The 16694-nt window shown below is 44.1% G+C and overlaps 1 protein-coding gene across 2 annotated transcripts in view; it reads left to right on the forward strand.

Annotated features, from left to right (window-relative positions):
• The window catches only part of Vps13 (vacuolar protein sorting 13C), a 120436-nt gene that overhangs the window by 23529 nt on the left and 80213 nt on the right, over window positions 1-16694 (forward strand). For both annotated transcript variants that reach the window (XM_084607199.1, XM_084607198.1), the window contains exons 16-27: window positions 1210-1414; window positions 1974-2032; window positions 3813-3965; window positions 4892-5000; window positions 6670-6757; window positions 6926-7043; window positions 7859-8009; window positions 8872-9015; window positions 9876-10032; window positions 10417-10502; window positions 11666-11900; window positions 12540-12653. In XM_084607199.1, coding sequence (XP_084463325.1) covers window positions 1210-1414; window positions 1974-2032; window positions 3813-3965; window positions 4892-5000; window positions 6670-6757; window positions 6926-7043; window positions 7859-8009; window positions 8872-9015; window positions 9876-10032; window positions 10417-10502; window positions 11666-11900; window positions 12540-12653 — 1619 coding nt within the window. The remainder of the gene's footprint in view (window positions 1-1209; window positions 1415-1973; window positions 2033-3812; window positions 3966-4891; window positions 5001-6669; window positions 6758-6925; window positions 7044-7858; window positions 8010-8871; window positions 9016-9875; window positions 10033-10416; window positions 10503-11665; window positions 11901-12539; window positions 12654-16694) is intronic.

The raw sequence follows: 16694 nt of genomic DNA on the forward strand, positions 1-16694 counted from the left end.
GCGCGAGAAACTATAACTGCAGATGCGTGCGCCTTTAGGGAATGGGTGCGGCGCTGCCCAGACCAGCCGTCGCCGAACTGTCTCCTCTCATTCCTTCCGCGCGTGGCTTGAAAACGTCACGCGGCAAACGGCCAAGGGTGATGCAATAGTCTTTGGGGACGGCACACTTTCCGGTGCGTGATGCGGAGTTCGATATATTGAACGACGGTTGAAATTGAGTTTGATATATGACGTGGCTTTCCTATACTTTTACATTGGATTTTCAAGAAGATATTCCATGAGTTCGATATAACCAAAATTTGAGATATCCGGGTTCAATATAACCGGGTTCGACTGTATCAGCTCGCTGACTCACAAAATTTTGAGGGAATCCGTAGCATGTTTATCATTGCCTCAATAACTGTGTCATGACTTCAACAGCTGCATCCAACACCACTCTAGCTTCCCCTTCCAGTGATGCCACTGCACGCATTCTACTTTTTCTTTTTGTTGATATGTGATCACGAAACGGCGAACATGCCATGGAAGTTTAATGCAAGATCTTTTCCAAAATTTGACTGTGTAAAATTTCTGCTGTGTATTATATGCGGATCAAGACTATTTCTGCCCAAATCTGCAGTTCTGGTCTTGCCGTTTTCAGTGCCCTCATCTACAGGGTTCTGTCAAGAGGAGGCACTACCTAGCAGTGGTGTTGGTTGGCTGTGTCTATTTTGATGCCATGCTGACCTTGCGACATGCACACTGTTTGAAGCAGGACGATTGCACCTCGCACGATGTCGGGACTATGAAGGCAGTACCCAGCTGTTAATAAAAGGAAACTGATCATGGCTGCCAAATGAGCTAGCATAGTGTCAACTGCTTGATTGTTCTGAAGCCATATAGTACACTTCTGATAAGGGATTCTCGAAAGACAGCACACCTAACAACGATGATCACTAAGGGGCGAAATGCTTTTGGTGAACTCTTCACTCGCATTACACACGGATGAAAATTTCTGATCCCGGAAAAGCACCTCAAGTTTTATGTAGGCCTGTATTGTATGTGTTTTCTCCATGGTGGTAACGAAATGGAGAGAAATTAGCCAACAGCTCACTGGAGGACATGATTGCCAAACGTATCCTCACGCACCCATGTTTAAAGTGTCCGCATATGTATAGTGTGCACGTGTGTAGGTGCATGTGTAAGCTTATTCCTTTGGATGTTTTCCAGGTTGGAATCAAAAATAGAGAAGTTCAGAATTCTAGGTTTTCCTGAAGACCCGCTGGAATTCTGCACACTGATATCGTCTGAGAACGTTGAGGCCAACGAGAAGAAAACGCTTTTGTCGTTCTTGTTTGAAACGAACCCGATTGACGAGAAGTGTGACAGCAGGGTTCACCTCTTTGCTGAACCGGTGGAGATGATTCACGACTCGGTATGTTCAATTACATCACTAAAGCTTCAATATAGAGGCACCTGAGCGTGGTCGCTAAGCGAAACTATTAAAATGTCAAGTTCTGTTTTGAAAAATACAGCACTGGCAAGGGAAGAACGAGGTATATGTGCATAGGACGAAAAGCCTCACTCCGTGCATGTGTGACTTGCTCTTCTCCTCTCTCTGTTTCGTTTTCTAAAACAGAGATAACAATTGCATTGTCGACATGGAGTGAAAGATTGTTCTTCTGAACATTGCATTTGCCATGTTGTCATGTTAATTTAGATCGAAAATGATTTTGCATGCAACTAATGTCTGTCCTGCAAACACATCTTCAGCCATAATAAACTAAGCATTGTTTTCTTTCTGCAGACTTTTTTCCACCTTCTCCAGTTTGCAGCTTCTAGTGGGCACAAATACTGACATTTAAAGTTAAATCAACTGGAATTTAAGGGCTTTATAATGAAATTGATGATACTAGTGTTAGCATTAAACTTCGTCTTGTTTACATTACACAATAGATGCATCATGATTATATGTATCTGCATCTTTTCTTCAGGCCGTCATCGCAGCATTGGTGGATGTTTTCAGTCCTCCAGAACAGGCCACCCTTGACAAGTGAGCCCATTTGTTGTCTTTTATTTCACACACTTGAAGGTGGGAGAGCTTGCCCGAGTAATATCGTACTGCGAATGGACCTTTTAAATCTAGAGAAGCAGTATGGCATTGATGGGATAGCAAGGACGGCACAGACAGCTCTTTGTCACCAGATTTTTGGCACAACTGTGAAAATATACTTTGCTGCAGCATTGACGGCAATCATGTCAGCAGCAGTCGAAAAACAAATGACGTGGTGCCCAGCTGAAAGTTCGTGTGCACGTTGCTCGAGCATATAGAGCAGGTTATTTAGGCAAAATGTTTAGTTCAGGGCTATGACTGGTCTTTCTGCCTAGCAGCCTTCGGGGTCTCGATATACAGTCGAACCCAGATATATCGAACTCGAAGGGGATCGCGAAATAGTTCGATATATCGATAATTCGATATACAAAAATCGGCTTGTGACGGCCCTTACGATGCGAAAAAACGATACCGTATTTGTCGCGTAATCAACCCACTCGCATAATGAACCCTCCCTCCACTTTTGCACCCGAGAATTTGAAAAAAAAAAAAAAAAAAAAAGCGTTAAGACCAGCTCGCTCACATGCAAGCGATTGAGCGATCTCAGCGACGAGCGGCAGCGACAGAGTGAAAAAATTCAAACTTGTTGGAACTGCGTCCCTCTCGCCGCTCGAGCCACCGCGGCAGCTCAAAACAAGGTTTCTGTGCCGCCGCGGCAGAAATCCGCGGCAGAAATCGCGAGCGTTTTCGCTTGCATGTCGATTGCGCGCGTCACTCCGTTTCGGTCGTCTCATCCACAGCTCATTCCTTGGCAGCGTGCCAAGATGCTGCCCAGCGATGTCGGGGCGCGTTTATCTTTTGATAGCTCCTGCTGTGGCGGGGAGCGAACTTGGCAGAGTGCCCGTGAAGGCTTGATTGCACAAGCCTGGTTTGATTTATCACGCCTCATGATCGCAGCAGCTGACGCGTGCTTTCTTTGATTCATACATGCAAGGATAAACGACTCCCAAAAAAAAAAAAAAAAAGCACCTGTCACTTTTTAACGTCCGAACAGCGCAACGATAAGAAAGGATCACTCGCAAAAAAAAAAAAGAGAGAGAGAGCTGTCGCTTTTTAACGTCCGCAGGCGCCATAGCCACGTCAGCCGTTCGCAACAAACGCTGCAGAAAACATCCGACGCCTGTCTGAAAACAGGCCGAGCTGGCTTGGCGCATGTGTAGCGCGTGCTGAAGGAGAGAGATAGCTCGGCAAAAGAATGGGCACACCCAGGCACATGGCTTGCAAACGTCATGTGTTGGCGCGCGGGAAACGATAATTGCAGATGCGCGCCCGCCTTTGGGGAATGGGCGCGGCGCTGCCCAGACCAGCCGTCGCCGAACTGTCCCCTCTCATTCCTTCCGCGCGTGGCTTGAAAATGTCACGCGGCAAACGGCCAAGGGTGATGTGATCGTCTTTGGGGAAGGCACATTTTCCAGTGCGTGGTGCGGAGTTCGATATATCGAACGACCCGTGAAATTAAGTTCGATATATGACGCGGCTTTCCTATACTTTTACATGGGATTTTCAAGGGGATATTCCGTGAGTTCGATATAATCAAAATTCGATATATCCGGGTTCAATATAACCGGGTTCGACTGTAGTGCATTTGTTTTGTCCACATGGGCACAGTTTATACTCAGGAACGTTTGGTGTGCTTAACTGGAGGATGCAGCTTGTAGTCACAAATGTTTGCTGTGCTTAAAGTGCTTGACTGGAGGGTTTCCCCTTGCCATGCTTGCAGGCTGCAGGCACAGGCAGTATCGAAGCTGAATGACATCAAGGCGATGTCCGCGACAGGGCTGCAGCATGCCATTGAGCAGCGGAAAGCTCTCGAGGTGCTGGTTGACCTGAAGCCTTCCTACCTCATCGTGTACGAGGGCGGCCGGAAGAAGGAGTAAGTGGCCGGCACACTGGACAGCCATTTCGGGATTTGCTGTTCCACCACTGGGACAGCTCGTGTCATGTGGAGGTGTTATTCTGTGTCTTGGATCTGTTAATCCTCGGCGAAATTAGCGGCAAGGACTGAGGTTGCGTGCAGTTTCTACAGACACCAGTACTGAGTCATAACCAGCTGCCTCGTAATAGCGTGTGTTGTCAGAGTGCTTAAAGAAAAAAATTGCTGACTGAAATGTGGTTGTTGGTTTGTAATAGATGTGGCTGGTGGATAAAAGCTGAAGTTTATTTTGTAACATGTAGTGAAGAAGCAGTCAAAGCAGCTGTTAACAAGTCTATTATGCTCTTTTTACTTTAGCTGAGCCTTTCTTCTTGCACTTTATTGTCCTGAATATCAAGCTGACTGTGCGCAGACTTATTTCACGACAATACTTAAGTGAACTGCCTGTAGTCCGATCGTTGGCAGTGATTTGAGCTGGCATTTCGAGATACTTGCTCATATCGTATTTTAAACATTCTGGAAACAGTGTACAAATTGACAGCTGTGGAGTGCTTTCTGATTGCTACTGTCTTCAAGAAAGCGCTCTTATTAACCTGTAGAAATCAAAGCATTTGTGCCGTTAAGAATAATGCAGAGAGTAGCAGTAGTTGAAATGTTGGTGTTAGGTAGCACTTCGATTGCAGAAACGAGTTGTGCACAGAAAGACTCACACAAGAAAAAACACAAGCTAGACAGACTTCAACCTCCTGCAGAGCTTGTCAAGGGGTAGCCGCTGAAGAAAAGTTCCTTTTCTTGTTTGCTCCTTCCGATTGCCCCATAATGTTTCTCTCCTCTCGTAGTTGCACAGATGAACTCTTTGTGATCATGTGCATATCTCTGTGGCATGAGTTGTGATACAGTTTTCTCTCGGCATGCTGCGACTCCAGCAACAAGCTCCTTTTGGTGATCAGCTTCGGTCAGCTCTATGTTCACGGCTTGCCAAGGAGTCGCAAAGCACCCACAGTGCGGGAGCTGGTCAAGTCTGGGAGCACTGAGGTACATTTGTGGCATAGGACAGTTGAATGTTTTATCCCCTTTTAATGTTGATCGTTTAATACATCTCCTGTGTACTTAAGTCTGGGGTTACTTCGCAGCCGCCTGACATCTAGCGGGCACCGCTTGGCACTGACAAGTTTGGAATAATCATTCTTTGGTCAGCTGCATTTGATATATGAAGTAAAAAATGAATATGCTCGCTAAAAATTGTGCACAGCCAATAATTGATAATATCCATGTTTGTTATATCAAGGTTTGGCTATAGCTGTGTGCCAATTCCAAATTTGTCATTTTTGTTCGTGTAAGATAAGACCTTGCATACTAATGTCCTGTTTTATACAGGTTTTTATCAAGAGCATTTTAAAGCATTTTGCTCTGGGTAACTTGTATACAGTCGAACCTCAAATGAACCTCAATATAATTAACCTCAGTGTAACGAAATTCACAATGTAACATATATTTTTCATTTCCTAATCTGTGCCCTGTTGTAAACCATGCATATCTTTTCACAATTTAACGAAGTAATTTTATGCCGCACTTTCGATGTGACGAAGTCCTCGTGCATTGCATGCATGTATCAGCAGCCATCTTGACAATCGGATGAGAACTAAGACTAGCCGAGACGCACTGCATTTTGCATTTGCCCGACATCGATGTCAGTTTGATGAGAGGGTTCAATTTACAGGAAGTAGATTTTTTTTTACAAGTCGTCCAGCCTTCTGCCCATCAGTCGCCAAAGAAAGCATGCAGTCGGCAGCGATCATGATGTGGGCTTTTAGCATTGTTCCCTTCTAAAGGCGTTAGCTGCTACACATGTTCTGAGGATTTCGTGGCAGCGGACGGCGCTGAATCGCTGCGTGGTAAAGGGAAGGCACTGAGCAACCTTACGAGCCTTATGCGCTGAGCCTAGCAAGCCGCCCCTGACACTCCTGTCAAATCCGCTGGCACTCTGCCAAGTTTACCCCCCCCCCCCCCCCCCTCCTCGCCCCACCACTGGAGCTAAAATGCACATCATGGATTCTCGCTACGCGGAATCTTGGCGACCTGCCAAAAAATATACTGGGCTTCTACAGCGCCCAAAAGAGGGACGCACTAACGACTCGTATTATTTTTTAAGTTGTCAGAGGCAAAAATGGAAGGCAAGTTCATTACGTTAAATACAGTATGCATACATGAGGCCTGAACAAAAGATTGCAGGTACCTGCGCCCGCATGGGCGATGTGCTCGCTCTTTGCTCACATGACAATGGTGCGTTCGCGTCCGTTTGCTATCGTCCGTTAGCCTCCTGGTGTGCAAAACAACATCCGGTACCCTTGTTAGCGCTATTATTGCTAGAATTTCTTGCTTATTTCCTGAATTCGTAATTTACAAGTTTCCATCTACTAGCAGTGTTCCATTAACCTGTTACTTTATTTAGGCAGCTACAACATAGGGAACCTTGGCATAATGAAATTTGCGATTTAACGAATTTTTGGACTGAAAGTAGGACTTCATTATATCGAGGTTTGACTGTACTTGGTTTGTTCTGACATCAAGAAATTCACTAGAGGTAAAATTATTATCCTGCCTTTCGCGGAAGTTCTGTGATAAGGTCGTGAAACAACAGTTATTGGAAGTGTCACTCTGCTGCAAAATGCTTTTTTGTTTCTTCTCTTTCCTTGTGGTACAGTCCGAAGTGATGCAGGTTATGATCTCTCAAGCTTATGAGAAATACAGCGTTCGGGTGACTGCCACCGAAGTTATAGTCTGCCCTCCAGGTTAGTGTCGCACAGTTTATCATAAGCATGAAAATTTAGAACCCTTCAGTGTGCACTACATTTCCCTGGGGCACAGTGGGGCGCTGAAAGATGTCTTTGCAGTCTAGTGTCTTCTGCAATACGGTTTTATTTTATAGTTTTTTTGCTGGATTCTCTTTCCCCTCTCAGGTAAGGCCTGGAAGCCCCTGCTGAGGGGTGGCAAGTCCGAGCTACACGTTTTGGAACCCACTGACGTGTTGGTAGACATTGACAAATGCATTGTGGCCGACAACATCCGCTTGCCCAAGTGAGTGCTTTTTGGGTGTCGCAGGCATTTTGAGCGGACGAAGTTTGACAAGAGATTTTGATGGGGCTTAGATGGAACACTTTACTGAAGCACAGAGCCAATGAATGTACAACTTGCCCAGTTTTTGCTCTTCTAACTGGTAACGAGTATGCGTGTCGTTTTAGTCGCCTAAGCTTAAACTGTGTACCAATTTACTTGCTGGGGAAGCCCAGCAGCCTTTGCATAGAACTGTGAAGGTTGAGTATTTTTGCTTGACCTTAGTCATGGTAGCTACATTTTTATGACAACAAAATGCAAAAATACCCACGTGCCAAGATTTTAGTATCGCTTTTGGTGCATGCTGAAGAACCCAAGGGGGTTAAAATTGATATTGAGCTATTAGCTGTGGTGTTGTGTCTCACAACATATAATGTTGACTTGGCACACAAAATTAAGTCTATGTAAACCCATGTTTAGAGTAATGCTTCTTGATGTAAGCAAAGGTTCGAGCTTCTTGCACTGCTGATTGCAAAGTGTAATAGATAATTACATTTTTTTTTTGCGTTCTTTTCTGTTCTGAAGGCTTGAAAATGACAGAATTGGGTGTATGGCAACTAGAAAGACACCTGTGGTGTTGTGGCAGTGTTGCTTGTAGAGATGGTTCTGTCAGCATAAAATGCAGTGCAAAAATTGTCAAGAGCTTGTGTTTTTTTGTTTTGATACCTTCCTTTGTGTCTGAGAAAGTAATTGCTTCTCCTTATCTTTTCCACCTCTACTGTGGCTCACATTTTGACATCAGTGTGAAGTATGTGTCATTGATAGTGCTCCTTATTCAGGGTTCGGGTGTCTGGGAAGCTACCGCTGCTGCGTGTGTCAGTCACCGATTTCAAACTGGTGCAAGTGCTGAAGGTCCTGAACAGCATTCCCACTGCTGAAGCCAGCTCATCAGCGAAGCCAGTAGAAGCAGCTCCTCTTATCTTAACAGGGGTAAGTAAGAGGAGGCCCAATTTATGTTAAATGATGCCAATTATTACATTTGTTTCTTAGCATGCCGGTGTCACGCTCCTGTTGTGACCATTTCAGCTGTTTTCTTCTCCTTTTTTTTTTTTTTTTTGGCCTAAGGTAATACAAATTTTTTGCTCCCTTGGTGCATGAACAATTTTCCCCAGTGTTTTTGGCATCTCAGCATTGTTCGGTATCTGTTGGAGGCGAGCAGCCTTCGTCGGGCTTGCTTAAAACTACCTTTGCAGCCTGGATGCATTGTTTAGGACGTACAGTTATGCAATGTGTAATTCTTACTCCCAAAATTAGGCTGCGTGTATTACTGTCATGGTTCCTGATGATATGGGGGTATAATTGAATTTTTTTCACCAGTATATTTTATTGCTGTCTACATTCTATGAACTTTTGACTGCTCGTGTAAACTGCTGCGATATGTAGCCAGAAACTCTCGCTTGAGATGTGATCCAAACGGGCTCATGCCATTTTGGCCAAGAAGAGGAGGCTCTATTTAAGCGGGTTGGCTGGTGCGGAGCGACGTCCAGCTATCACTGCACATTTGCTTGTGCAGATGAAGGGCAAGTATTCTGGGATCTTTCTGTGGTAACTTTTAAGTGCTCATTTGTTTTTGCAATGGCATAGTTTGTTGAAATGGTGGCAAAAGGTTTGCTTTTAGAGAAACCACAAATGAACCAGTTCATCAACAAAAGTGGCCCCTGGCGATAGGCTGCCAAATGCAAGACATTTGTGCTCCATTTATTTGGAGGGATTTTATTTTCTTAAAGATCTGCACCCTGAAGGTCGAATTTCATGCATGCCATCTTGCCACGCTTATTTTTTTTTCTCATAGGAGTGTGACCTGCCCACAAAGATAGAGACGACTACTGCCCTGAACGTGGTGCCGAAGGGTGAACATTCAAGCTCCAGCTCCGAAAATGTGCATCGCGATGACATTGACGTGACCGACGTGGAATTGAACTTCGAAATAACAGAGGTACCTGTTGTTGCTGTGTTCTTAAGTGTACTGGAATACCACTTCTAGCTTGAGTACTCTCTTCTAATTTTTTTTTAATGCTATGATGATGTTTAATGCTATGATGAACTGTGAACAGCTTACCTTCTTACCTGGAGTATCATTTTGCTTCCTGATCCATTCCAGCAATGCATGTCCAACACCCCACTCTCCTCTCATCGTCTGTCCTCTCTCATGAAACTGGAAAAGGGATTTTCCTAAGCTTGACTTCTAACATAAAAAAATAAGAAAAAAAAAAGCCTAATTGCAGCTTACTTCAGGTCACGTATACTTGTAAAGATGAGCATTTCACAATGGCTGGGTACTGTTCTATGGTGTCTTTGAGTTCACTCCAAGGGGAGGCAGTTGTGTAACGGTGCTTAATTTTAAGCAGCATAAGGATTAAGCAGCTGTTAGTAACCTTTCGCGTGCGTCCTATACTGCAAAAGAGCAGTTGTTGCCAAAAGAGGTTCTGGTCCTTTATTCAGCAGTCGTCCTTTCGCTACAACCTACAACAACTGAGGGTTTTCGATGGCACCACGAATGACTTCTTGTAGCGCTTAATACACTTCAGTGAATTCCTGGCTCATTCTCATTTGATAAGATGTAATGCATCTGAGTCCTCCAGTTTTGTCTCATTTCTCCACTTCTAATTGTCCTGTTCGTCCCTGCTTCTGATGTAATAGCAGATATGTGAAGTTCAGTTTACAGTGTCCCATTATGTGCATTTTTCAGTTTGGGGTACTCCACAGGATAGCTTCTCCTTGTGTGTCTTCCCACTCTGCCCTCTGGGGGAATGCTACAGTTAACAGCGAGGCATGTGGGCCGCGTAACTTTGACAGGTGGCCCTGGAGATCTCGCAGACCATACAGGGAGTCCTGAAACCACTGGTGCTGTTCCAAGCCAACCAGCTGAGCCTGAAGCTGGAGCTTCGACCTCTCGACATGAGCTGCCAGCTCTGCCTCAAGAAGACCATCCTGGAGCACATGGACTTCAAGGGTTAGCTGTATTTGATTACTAATATTGTATTAAAAAAATACTGCTTTTATAACACAGCTAGAAACAAAAGGGAGTGGGAAGGACATGAAAAGGTTTCGAAAATTGAAAATTAGAATAAAAGTGAAAATTGAAAAGTGAAAATTAGAATAAAAGAAAAATGATTACTTAATGCCACCTACATGCAGAGTCTGAGTGTGAGCAAATCAAAATTTAGCTGGAAGAATCTTTTTATTCTGAGCAAAGTGATACTAGTTGGAACTTGTATGTATACAGCTGTCGAAGCGAAATATTTGGTTTTGAATTGGAGACCTCAAGGCTTAGTGCACAAAAGTGTTTAGTTGATGCAGAGTGCAAGGTAAACTTTGTATACCGGGCTTGTTTCAGCTCCCAACCGCCCTGGGCCACTGAAAATCCTGGACTCGACAGCTGACCCTGACACGGGAAGCACAATCAGCCTTACATACGTTCAGGTGAGCTGCCACGGTTATGACATGACAAGACCATTTAAGCTTCCGAGATAATGAAATGTGCTTCTACGGGCTCCGGCGGTGCTATTAGTTTCGCACACAAAGGGGGGTCATAGATTGGAGACCTGCAGCGGGGATTGTGCAGTGAAGCTGTCTATTCATCCTGCATTAACGTTTGCTTTTCTCTCGCATGAGAAGGCTTCCTCCTCTTTTTGACCAATGTTTATTAGTGTGACAGCTAGTGATATTTTTTCTTGAGGCTTGCAAAACAATTGCAGTAAAATGTGTATTACCATATTTTTACGAATGTGTGCACCTCCCCCCCCCCCCCCCCCTTCTGTTTATTTTCACAAAAAGAAAAAAATGCGTGCAAATGCAAATTTAACCACTTTCCTTTTTGCAAGGAAGAGCTCATATCCAAATCGCTGGCTTCATGTGTTGCTGTTTTTGTCAAGAGCTACAACAGAAGTTGGGAGTTTAAATGAGTGTGCAGAGGGCTGCCTACAGCTTGAAGTTTAGGTGAGCTTGAATCGTGTTTGCCGAAGATGTTTGCCAAAGTTGCCAAATAAACTTTTATTTCTTGCACCCGTTTTATAGAGATATATCGTCACGAAAAGAAAGGGGTGGAGGGGTTCATTTTAGAATTTTTTACTCTAAGAGCCCCCCTCCCTCACTTCACGTTGGCATCACAATCTTCAAAAAAATTGGAGTTTTAAATATGGAATATATGTGCTGAGCTCTGCTTGTTTGGTTGGAGTAGTAATTAAGAAAGGAGGTAGGCTTTGGGGCCAGGCAAAAATATTTCTAGTGTCCCCAATACCTGTCCAATATCTGCGGTTGCAGAACCGCTACTGGCTCTTTGGCTAACTGCTGTGGAATTTGGTTGGAGTGAGTTGTTTACATCTCGATTTTGTTGAAATCATCAGTTACTGGTGGGGCATTTCGCGACCAAGGCAGGGACGCTTCGATCTTTTTGACTGCAATGGCCAATGGTGTTGTCAGTTTCGCACTCGCGTTCGGCGTGATAAATTGCGATTCTTTCGAAAAAGCTAGCATTCGGAACATGCAGTAAAGCTTTTTTGGGCCCTGCGCTCATTTCCTGGTTCTTTCCTTTCTTTAATAGGGAAGTATTTAGTCATGCAAATTTTCCTTTTTTTTTTCTTTAGACCAACAAGAAGCACCCGGAGTTCGAGACTGTGCGTGGCTCTGTGCTCCAGAAGGTGTCCCTAGACATCTCTGAGCTGATGCTGATCATGCACGAGGAGTCCATCTGTGCCCTGGTGACTCTGTTCACTCACATGACTGAGCAGCTAGGCAGCATGGACAAGGAGCCCAAGGCCCCGGACGCCCAAGTGCAAGCGACTGCTGCGGCAAAACCGCTTGGCGCCAAGCCTTCCTCAGGTCTTGTCAGCTGCTGTCACATTGGATATCCTTTTAGCTGGTGACTCTAAATCATCAGGAATGTATTAGTCTAGCCTGTTTGAATGCAGCGGTTGCATTGATATTATATTTTATAGGTAGCTGTGTCCATTAGTCAGGAGTTGGTATCTTAAGCTTGTGCTTGGCATTTGAATGCAGCCCATTCGGCATGCACACAAGGGCCTAGAAATGTTCTCGAAACATCGAAGTCTCACCAAAGCCGGATTCTCTCGACACTTAAAGGTGCGGCTATGCACTCAGCTGTGTATTGCCCACAAAGTACACTAAAGTTTGGTGCACATGTTTCAGTTGAAGGCTTTTACATGATTAAGGTATATTTATGAGTGGTTTGTGTTCTGTAAACTTTGGTGGGGCACCTTGCCCACATTACGCCTCGTTATCTGAAAGGAAATGCCTGCTTCAATCCAGCCGTACGAATGTTCCTGCCTCATCTATTGTTACCATCTCTAATTCAGGACTTAAGCATCCCTGGTTTGGTTTTCATGCGTTACCAACTTAGCCATGCCATGTCGTCTCATGACATCACAGAACCAACTTTATAATAAATTTTTTTTTGAAGGAGGGTTTGTTGTGAATTAGTTTTGTGTTGATTGATTTCAGGCAGCAGAAGGTCAACTAACGTTGTAGTGACTATGGACCTGTTTGCTTCGTTGACTGGGTTTGCCCTCGAGATCTGCAACAAGAACAGGACCATCTGCGACATTCTCGTACGAGGTATTGACGTTGACTGTTTGTTTGCTTTTCTTTTTAAGTAGCGCCAGAGTCCTTCAATGCTTTTTCTGGTCACGAAACTCCTCCGTCACGCTATGGGAGAGGTTCATATACCGCCCGTGCCTGCCGCGCCGCGGCGCCACTGGGCACTGAAGGGCATCGTTCGGCGAGCCAGACGGCGAGCTCTCACTGTCGCGGCCGGCCGGCAAGCGTTGCTGCTGGTAATTTGAGTGCGAATTTCGACGTCTGCTGTTGTGTTGTGCATTGACATCATGTAACTCGTGTGCGTGGCGCCATGCCGAACACTTGTTGCGTACCAGGATGCCGTTCCGGCTACAAAGGCGTGACAGAAAAGGTCTCGTTGTTTCGCCTCCCTGCTGACAAGGAGCTGTCGGAAAAATGGAAGCGTGCAATACCTCGGGAAGAAGCTGCTGACTTCAGTTTTGATTCTAAATATGTGCGTGTTTGCGAAAAGCACATTCACGCTGCGGACATCATTCGGGTCGAGGAATTCGCTGTGAACGGCGACGCAGTATCATTGCAGCGGGGGAGGCCGGCACTCCGCCCTGACGCTTTCCCAAGGATTTTTGAAGGCCTTCCAGGCTATTTGACGAAGCCCAAACAACGTAGGCGGTCGCCAGTAGCTCGTATGCATAAGCGCTAAGTATTTTGTCCACTGCTGCTTCTGCCACTAAAAGGCGGCTAGCAGTATTGTAAAATAAACATCAGGTTGTGTTTGTTCTTCATTTCATGCAACTCCTTGTTTTGTCTTGTAATTACCACTATCATTTTAATTTCTACTGCTATTTGAAATGTTCCTATTCTACTAATTGAAATGTTCTTAATGTTATCCTCACATTTGTTAGCCTCCAAGTTTCCGCGTCATAAGTTGGTGCCAGCACTAACTTTCCTCTTCCTTTTGGGGAATGAGTTCAAATGGAGACTACCGGCTAATCATCCTGCAGCTCATTCTTGATTGGCTAGTTTTATTGTCATGGTCAGGTATCCCTGTCACTATATTTACCTCAATAAAAGCATTGCCAATGTCCTTCAATGCTCGGGCATCGTGAATCTTTTTTCTATGCCAGTGCATTGAACATTACTCTCATCTCTGTATTAATTGTACTACTATTTTTTGTTTAATTTTATCTTTTATATTTACACTGTTACTCAAGACATATTTTTACGTCTTTCTTTCTTACGTCTTTCTAGTGGTGCATACAGAACATCCCCCATTAAAAGCATCTATGTAGAAACAAATGAACCACCCCTAGCCGACAGGAGGAGCATGCTTACATGTGAATACATACTCAGGATAAGATCTTTACCAAAACATCTCTGTTTCCCCTTAGTTACAAAGTGCCCTTCCAGAACACTGTTCATAAACAAACCCCATGCTATCAGGCCTTTACTACTCCGCTTTGAAGAAATATGCCAAGATTTAGGAATACTGGATGCACTTCCAACTGTAGCCCAGAGACAGTATCCATTTCCGCCCTGGTACAGCCTTCCCTCTACATGTGACCTCACACTGACAGCCTTCCGAAAAAATCAAACAGCACACGAACACATATTACAGGAATACCTAGCACTACGAGAGAAGTATATGAACTTCACAGAATTTTTCACAGATGGATCAAAAACAGCAAATTATGTTGGATGTGCTGTCGTGCAAGGCAACATAGAAAAAGTCATAAGGCTACCTAACAGTGCCTCAATATTTACTGCAGAATGTTACGCTGTCTATGTAGCTGTAAATAAAATTATGCAACAGAACTGTGAAAAGAGCATAATCTATACCGATTCTTTAAGTGTGCTTACGGCATTACATTCCAAAAATGCAGTTGAGCCTATAGTAGGGAACATCATTCACGGCATAGAAAAAATCACAACGCAAGGCCAAACCATAATCTTTTGCTGGGTTCCTAGCCATGTTGGGATAGATGGTAACGAAGTAGCCGACTCATGTGCTGCACAAGCTCGAACTAAGAAAATAAAGAAAATACCAATTCCCTACGAGGATTGTATTAAGTTAGTAAAAAGAAGCCTGATAGATAAATGGCAGAAAAAATGGAATAACGAAGAGCAAAATAAACTACACACAGTAAAACCCATAGTAGGAGAATGGAAATCATGTACACAGAACAAACGCTTCAGTGAGGTGATTTTGTGCCGTCTTCGAATCGGACATACAAACTTGACACACAATTTCTTACTGAGAAAAGAGCAAAAACCATTATGCAAAGAATGTGGAGGTGAGCTCACCGTGAACCACATTTTGATCTCGTGCACAGAACTTGAACAGTTAAGGAAAAAATATTTTACTCCATTCTATAATGAACGCATCCCATTCCACCCCTGTTTACTATTAGGAGACAACCCGCTTGTTGAAATTTCATCTGTTTTTAGTTTTCTTAAAGAGTTAGGGATTCTAAATCAGCTGTAATTTTCTAAACTTTTCATTTTCACTCATAAAGAAGCTCAGCAACCTAGTGTTTGGCGCATGATGGCCATAGTAGCCTATGTGCCAAAAAACCCAACCCAACCCAACCCAATATTTTTACTCCGCCTGCATACACGAGTCGCCTGGCAGCTTTGATAATTGCTTTATTGTGCTTTGTACTTATGATGTCTACTACAAGACTATCGCTTCCCTGCATTGCCACGTCCTGTTGCAATAGTTACTACCCCTTACTGATTTATTGTGTGCTTCCGCTGTTTGTGAAGCTCATGTCTTCAATATTTCATCGTGTAGTTAGCAAAAATTTTGTTCTACTGTATGCACAGCAATATGCGTCATTGATGTTCAAAAAGAATTTTCTGAGAAGTATTTGTGCGCTGTTTGCTGTAAATGTAGAAGAATGCCTGATGACAGCTGTGTAATCATATTTTCCTCTCTTTACATATTAAACACGGCTGTCTGTTAAAACCGACTTGCTATTGCTTTTTCATAAGTTATTCATATTTGGTTTTCTTATGCCTACTGTGTATAGGTCCATATTTTTGCAGATTGGATGCGATTGTGCAAAAATATGTAGATAATGTTTGTAATTCTTGATAGCTTTATGATGATGTCAGCATTATAAATAAAATTTAGTTTGCGAACTGCATTACAAGGAGCATTAAAAATAGGCTGGGTCAGTGGTAAATTGGCACCTAGGGTTTTGCAAATTAATTAGGCCAATGCGCCTACTGTGGCAATCATATAGAATTTTGCGGTGGGAGAACTACCGACAGTTCCTCTTAGCATCGAAGAAAAATTAGGTTCGGACACATAGACCAGAGATATGGCCCACGACTGATGAGCCGCTGACCGTATGCATGAGGTATATGGCAGTTAGTAACACAGATGCCTGCTAATAACAATACAGTTACAGCAGCTTAAAAAGGAGCCTAAGTTACAGAAGATGGGGCACAAATGAATACACAACTGAACAAATGCAGACCAGTTGTATTGAGGTTTATTGTAATGTATTGAGGTTTATTTTCCTTCCAAAAAAATGAGAGGGAAGTTTGGGGTATGAGACATCAGGGTAATAACAGAGACCTTCAATGGTAATAACTACAGAACTAGTGACAACAATAAGGACTTAGAAGGCGTTAGCTGGCAAAACAATTGGAAGAGAGGTATGTAGGGAGGAAAACAAAAGAGAGGTCAATATAGAGGGGAAGCGAGTGCTTAGCTGCTGGGATGGCGATCTCCTATTCGAAGGAGGGCAGGGCTGCAGGTAGGTCCAGCAAGGCGGAATTTTGGGTGAGTTGCTAAGTGTTCATCATTTTTGCACACAGCGTAACAAGAACGGGACACGAGACGAAACACAGAGCGGTTGTCTGTGGTAGTCTTTCGTCTCGTGTCCCGTTCTTGTTGCGCTGTGAGCAAAAAAAAAAAAAAAAAAAAGACTGCAGGTAGGTCGTTGCGGGGCTGATTCAGTGCCGAGGACGTTGGGACCAGAGCCTGACGTTGGCTCCCCGCGGGGCCTTGGTGTAACGAGGGTTGACATAGTAGGTTCTGATCGGTGTCGCGATCGCTAGCCGATCACATGC

This window comes from Amblyomma maculatum, chromosome 6 (genome assembly GCF_055883805.1).
Source record: "Amblyomma maculatum isolate TAMU_Amacu chromosome 6, ASM5588380v1, whole genome shotgun sequence".
In the NCBI taxonomy this organism is placed as follows: domain Eukaryota; kingdom Metazoa; phylum Arthropoda; class Arachnida; order Ixodida; family Ixodidae; genus Amblyomma; species Amblyomma maculatum.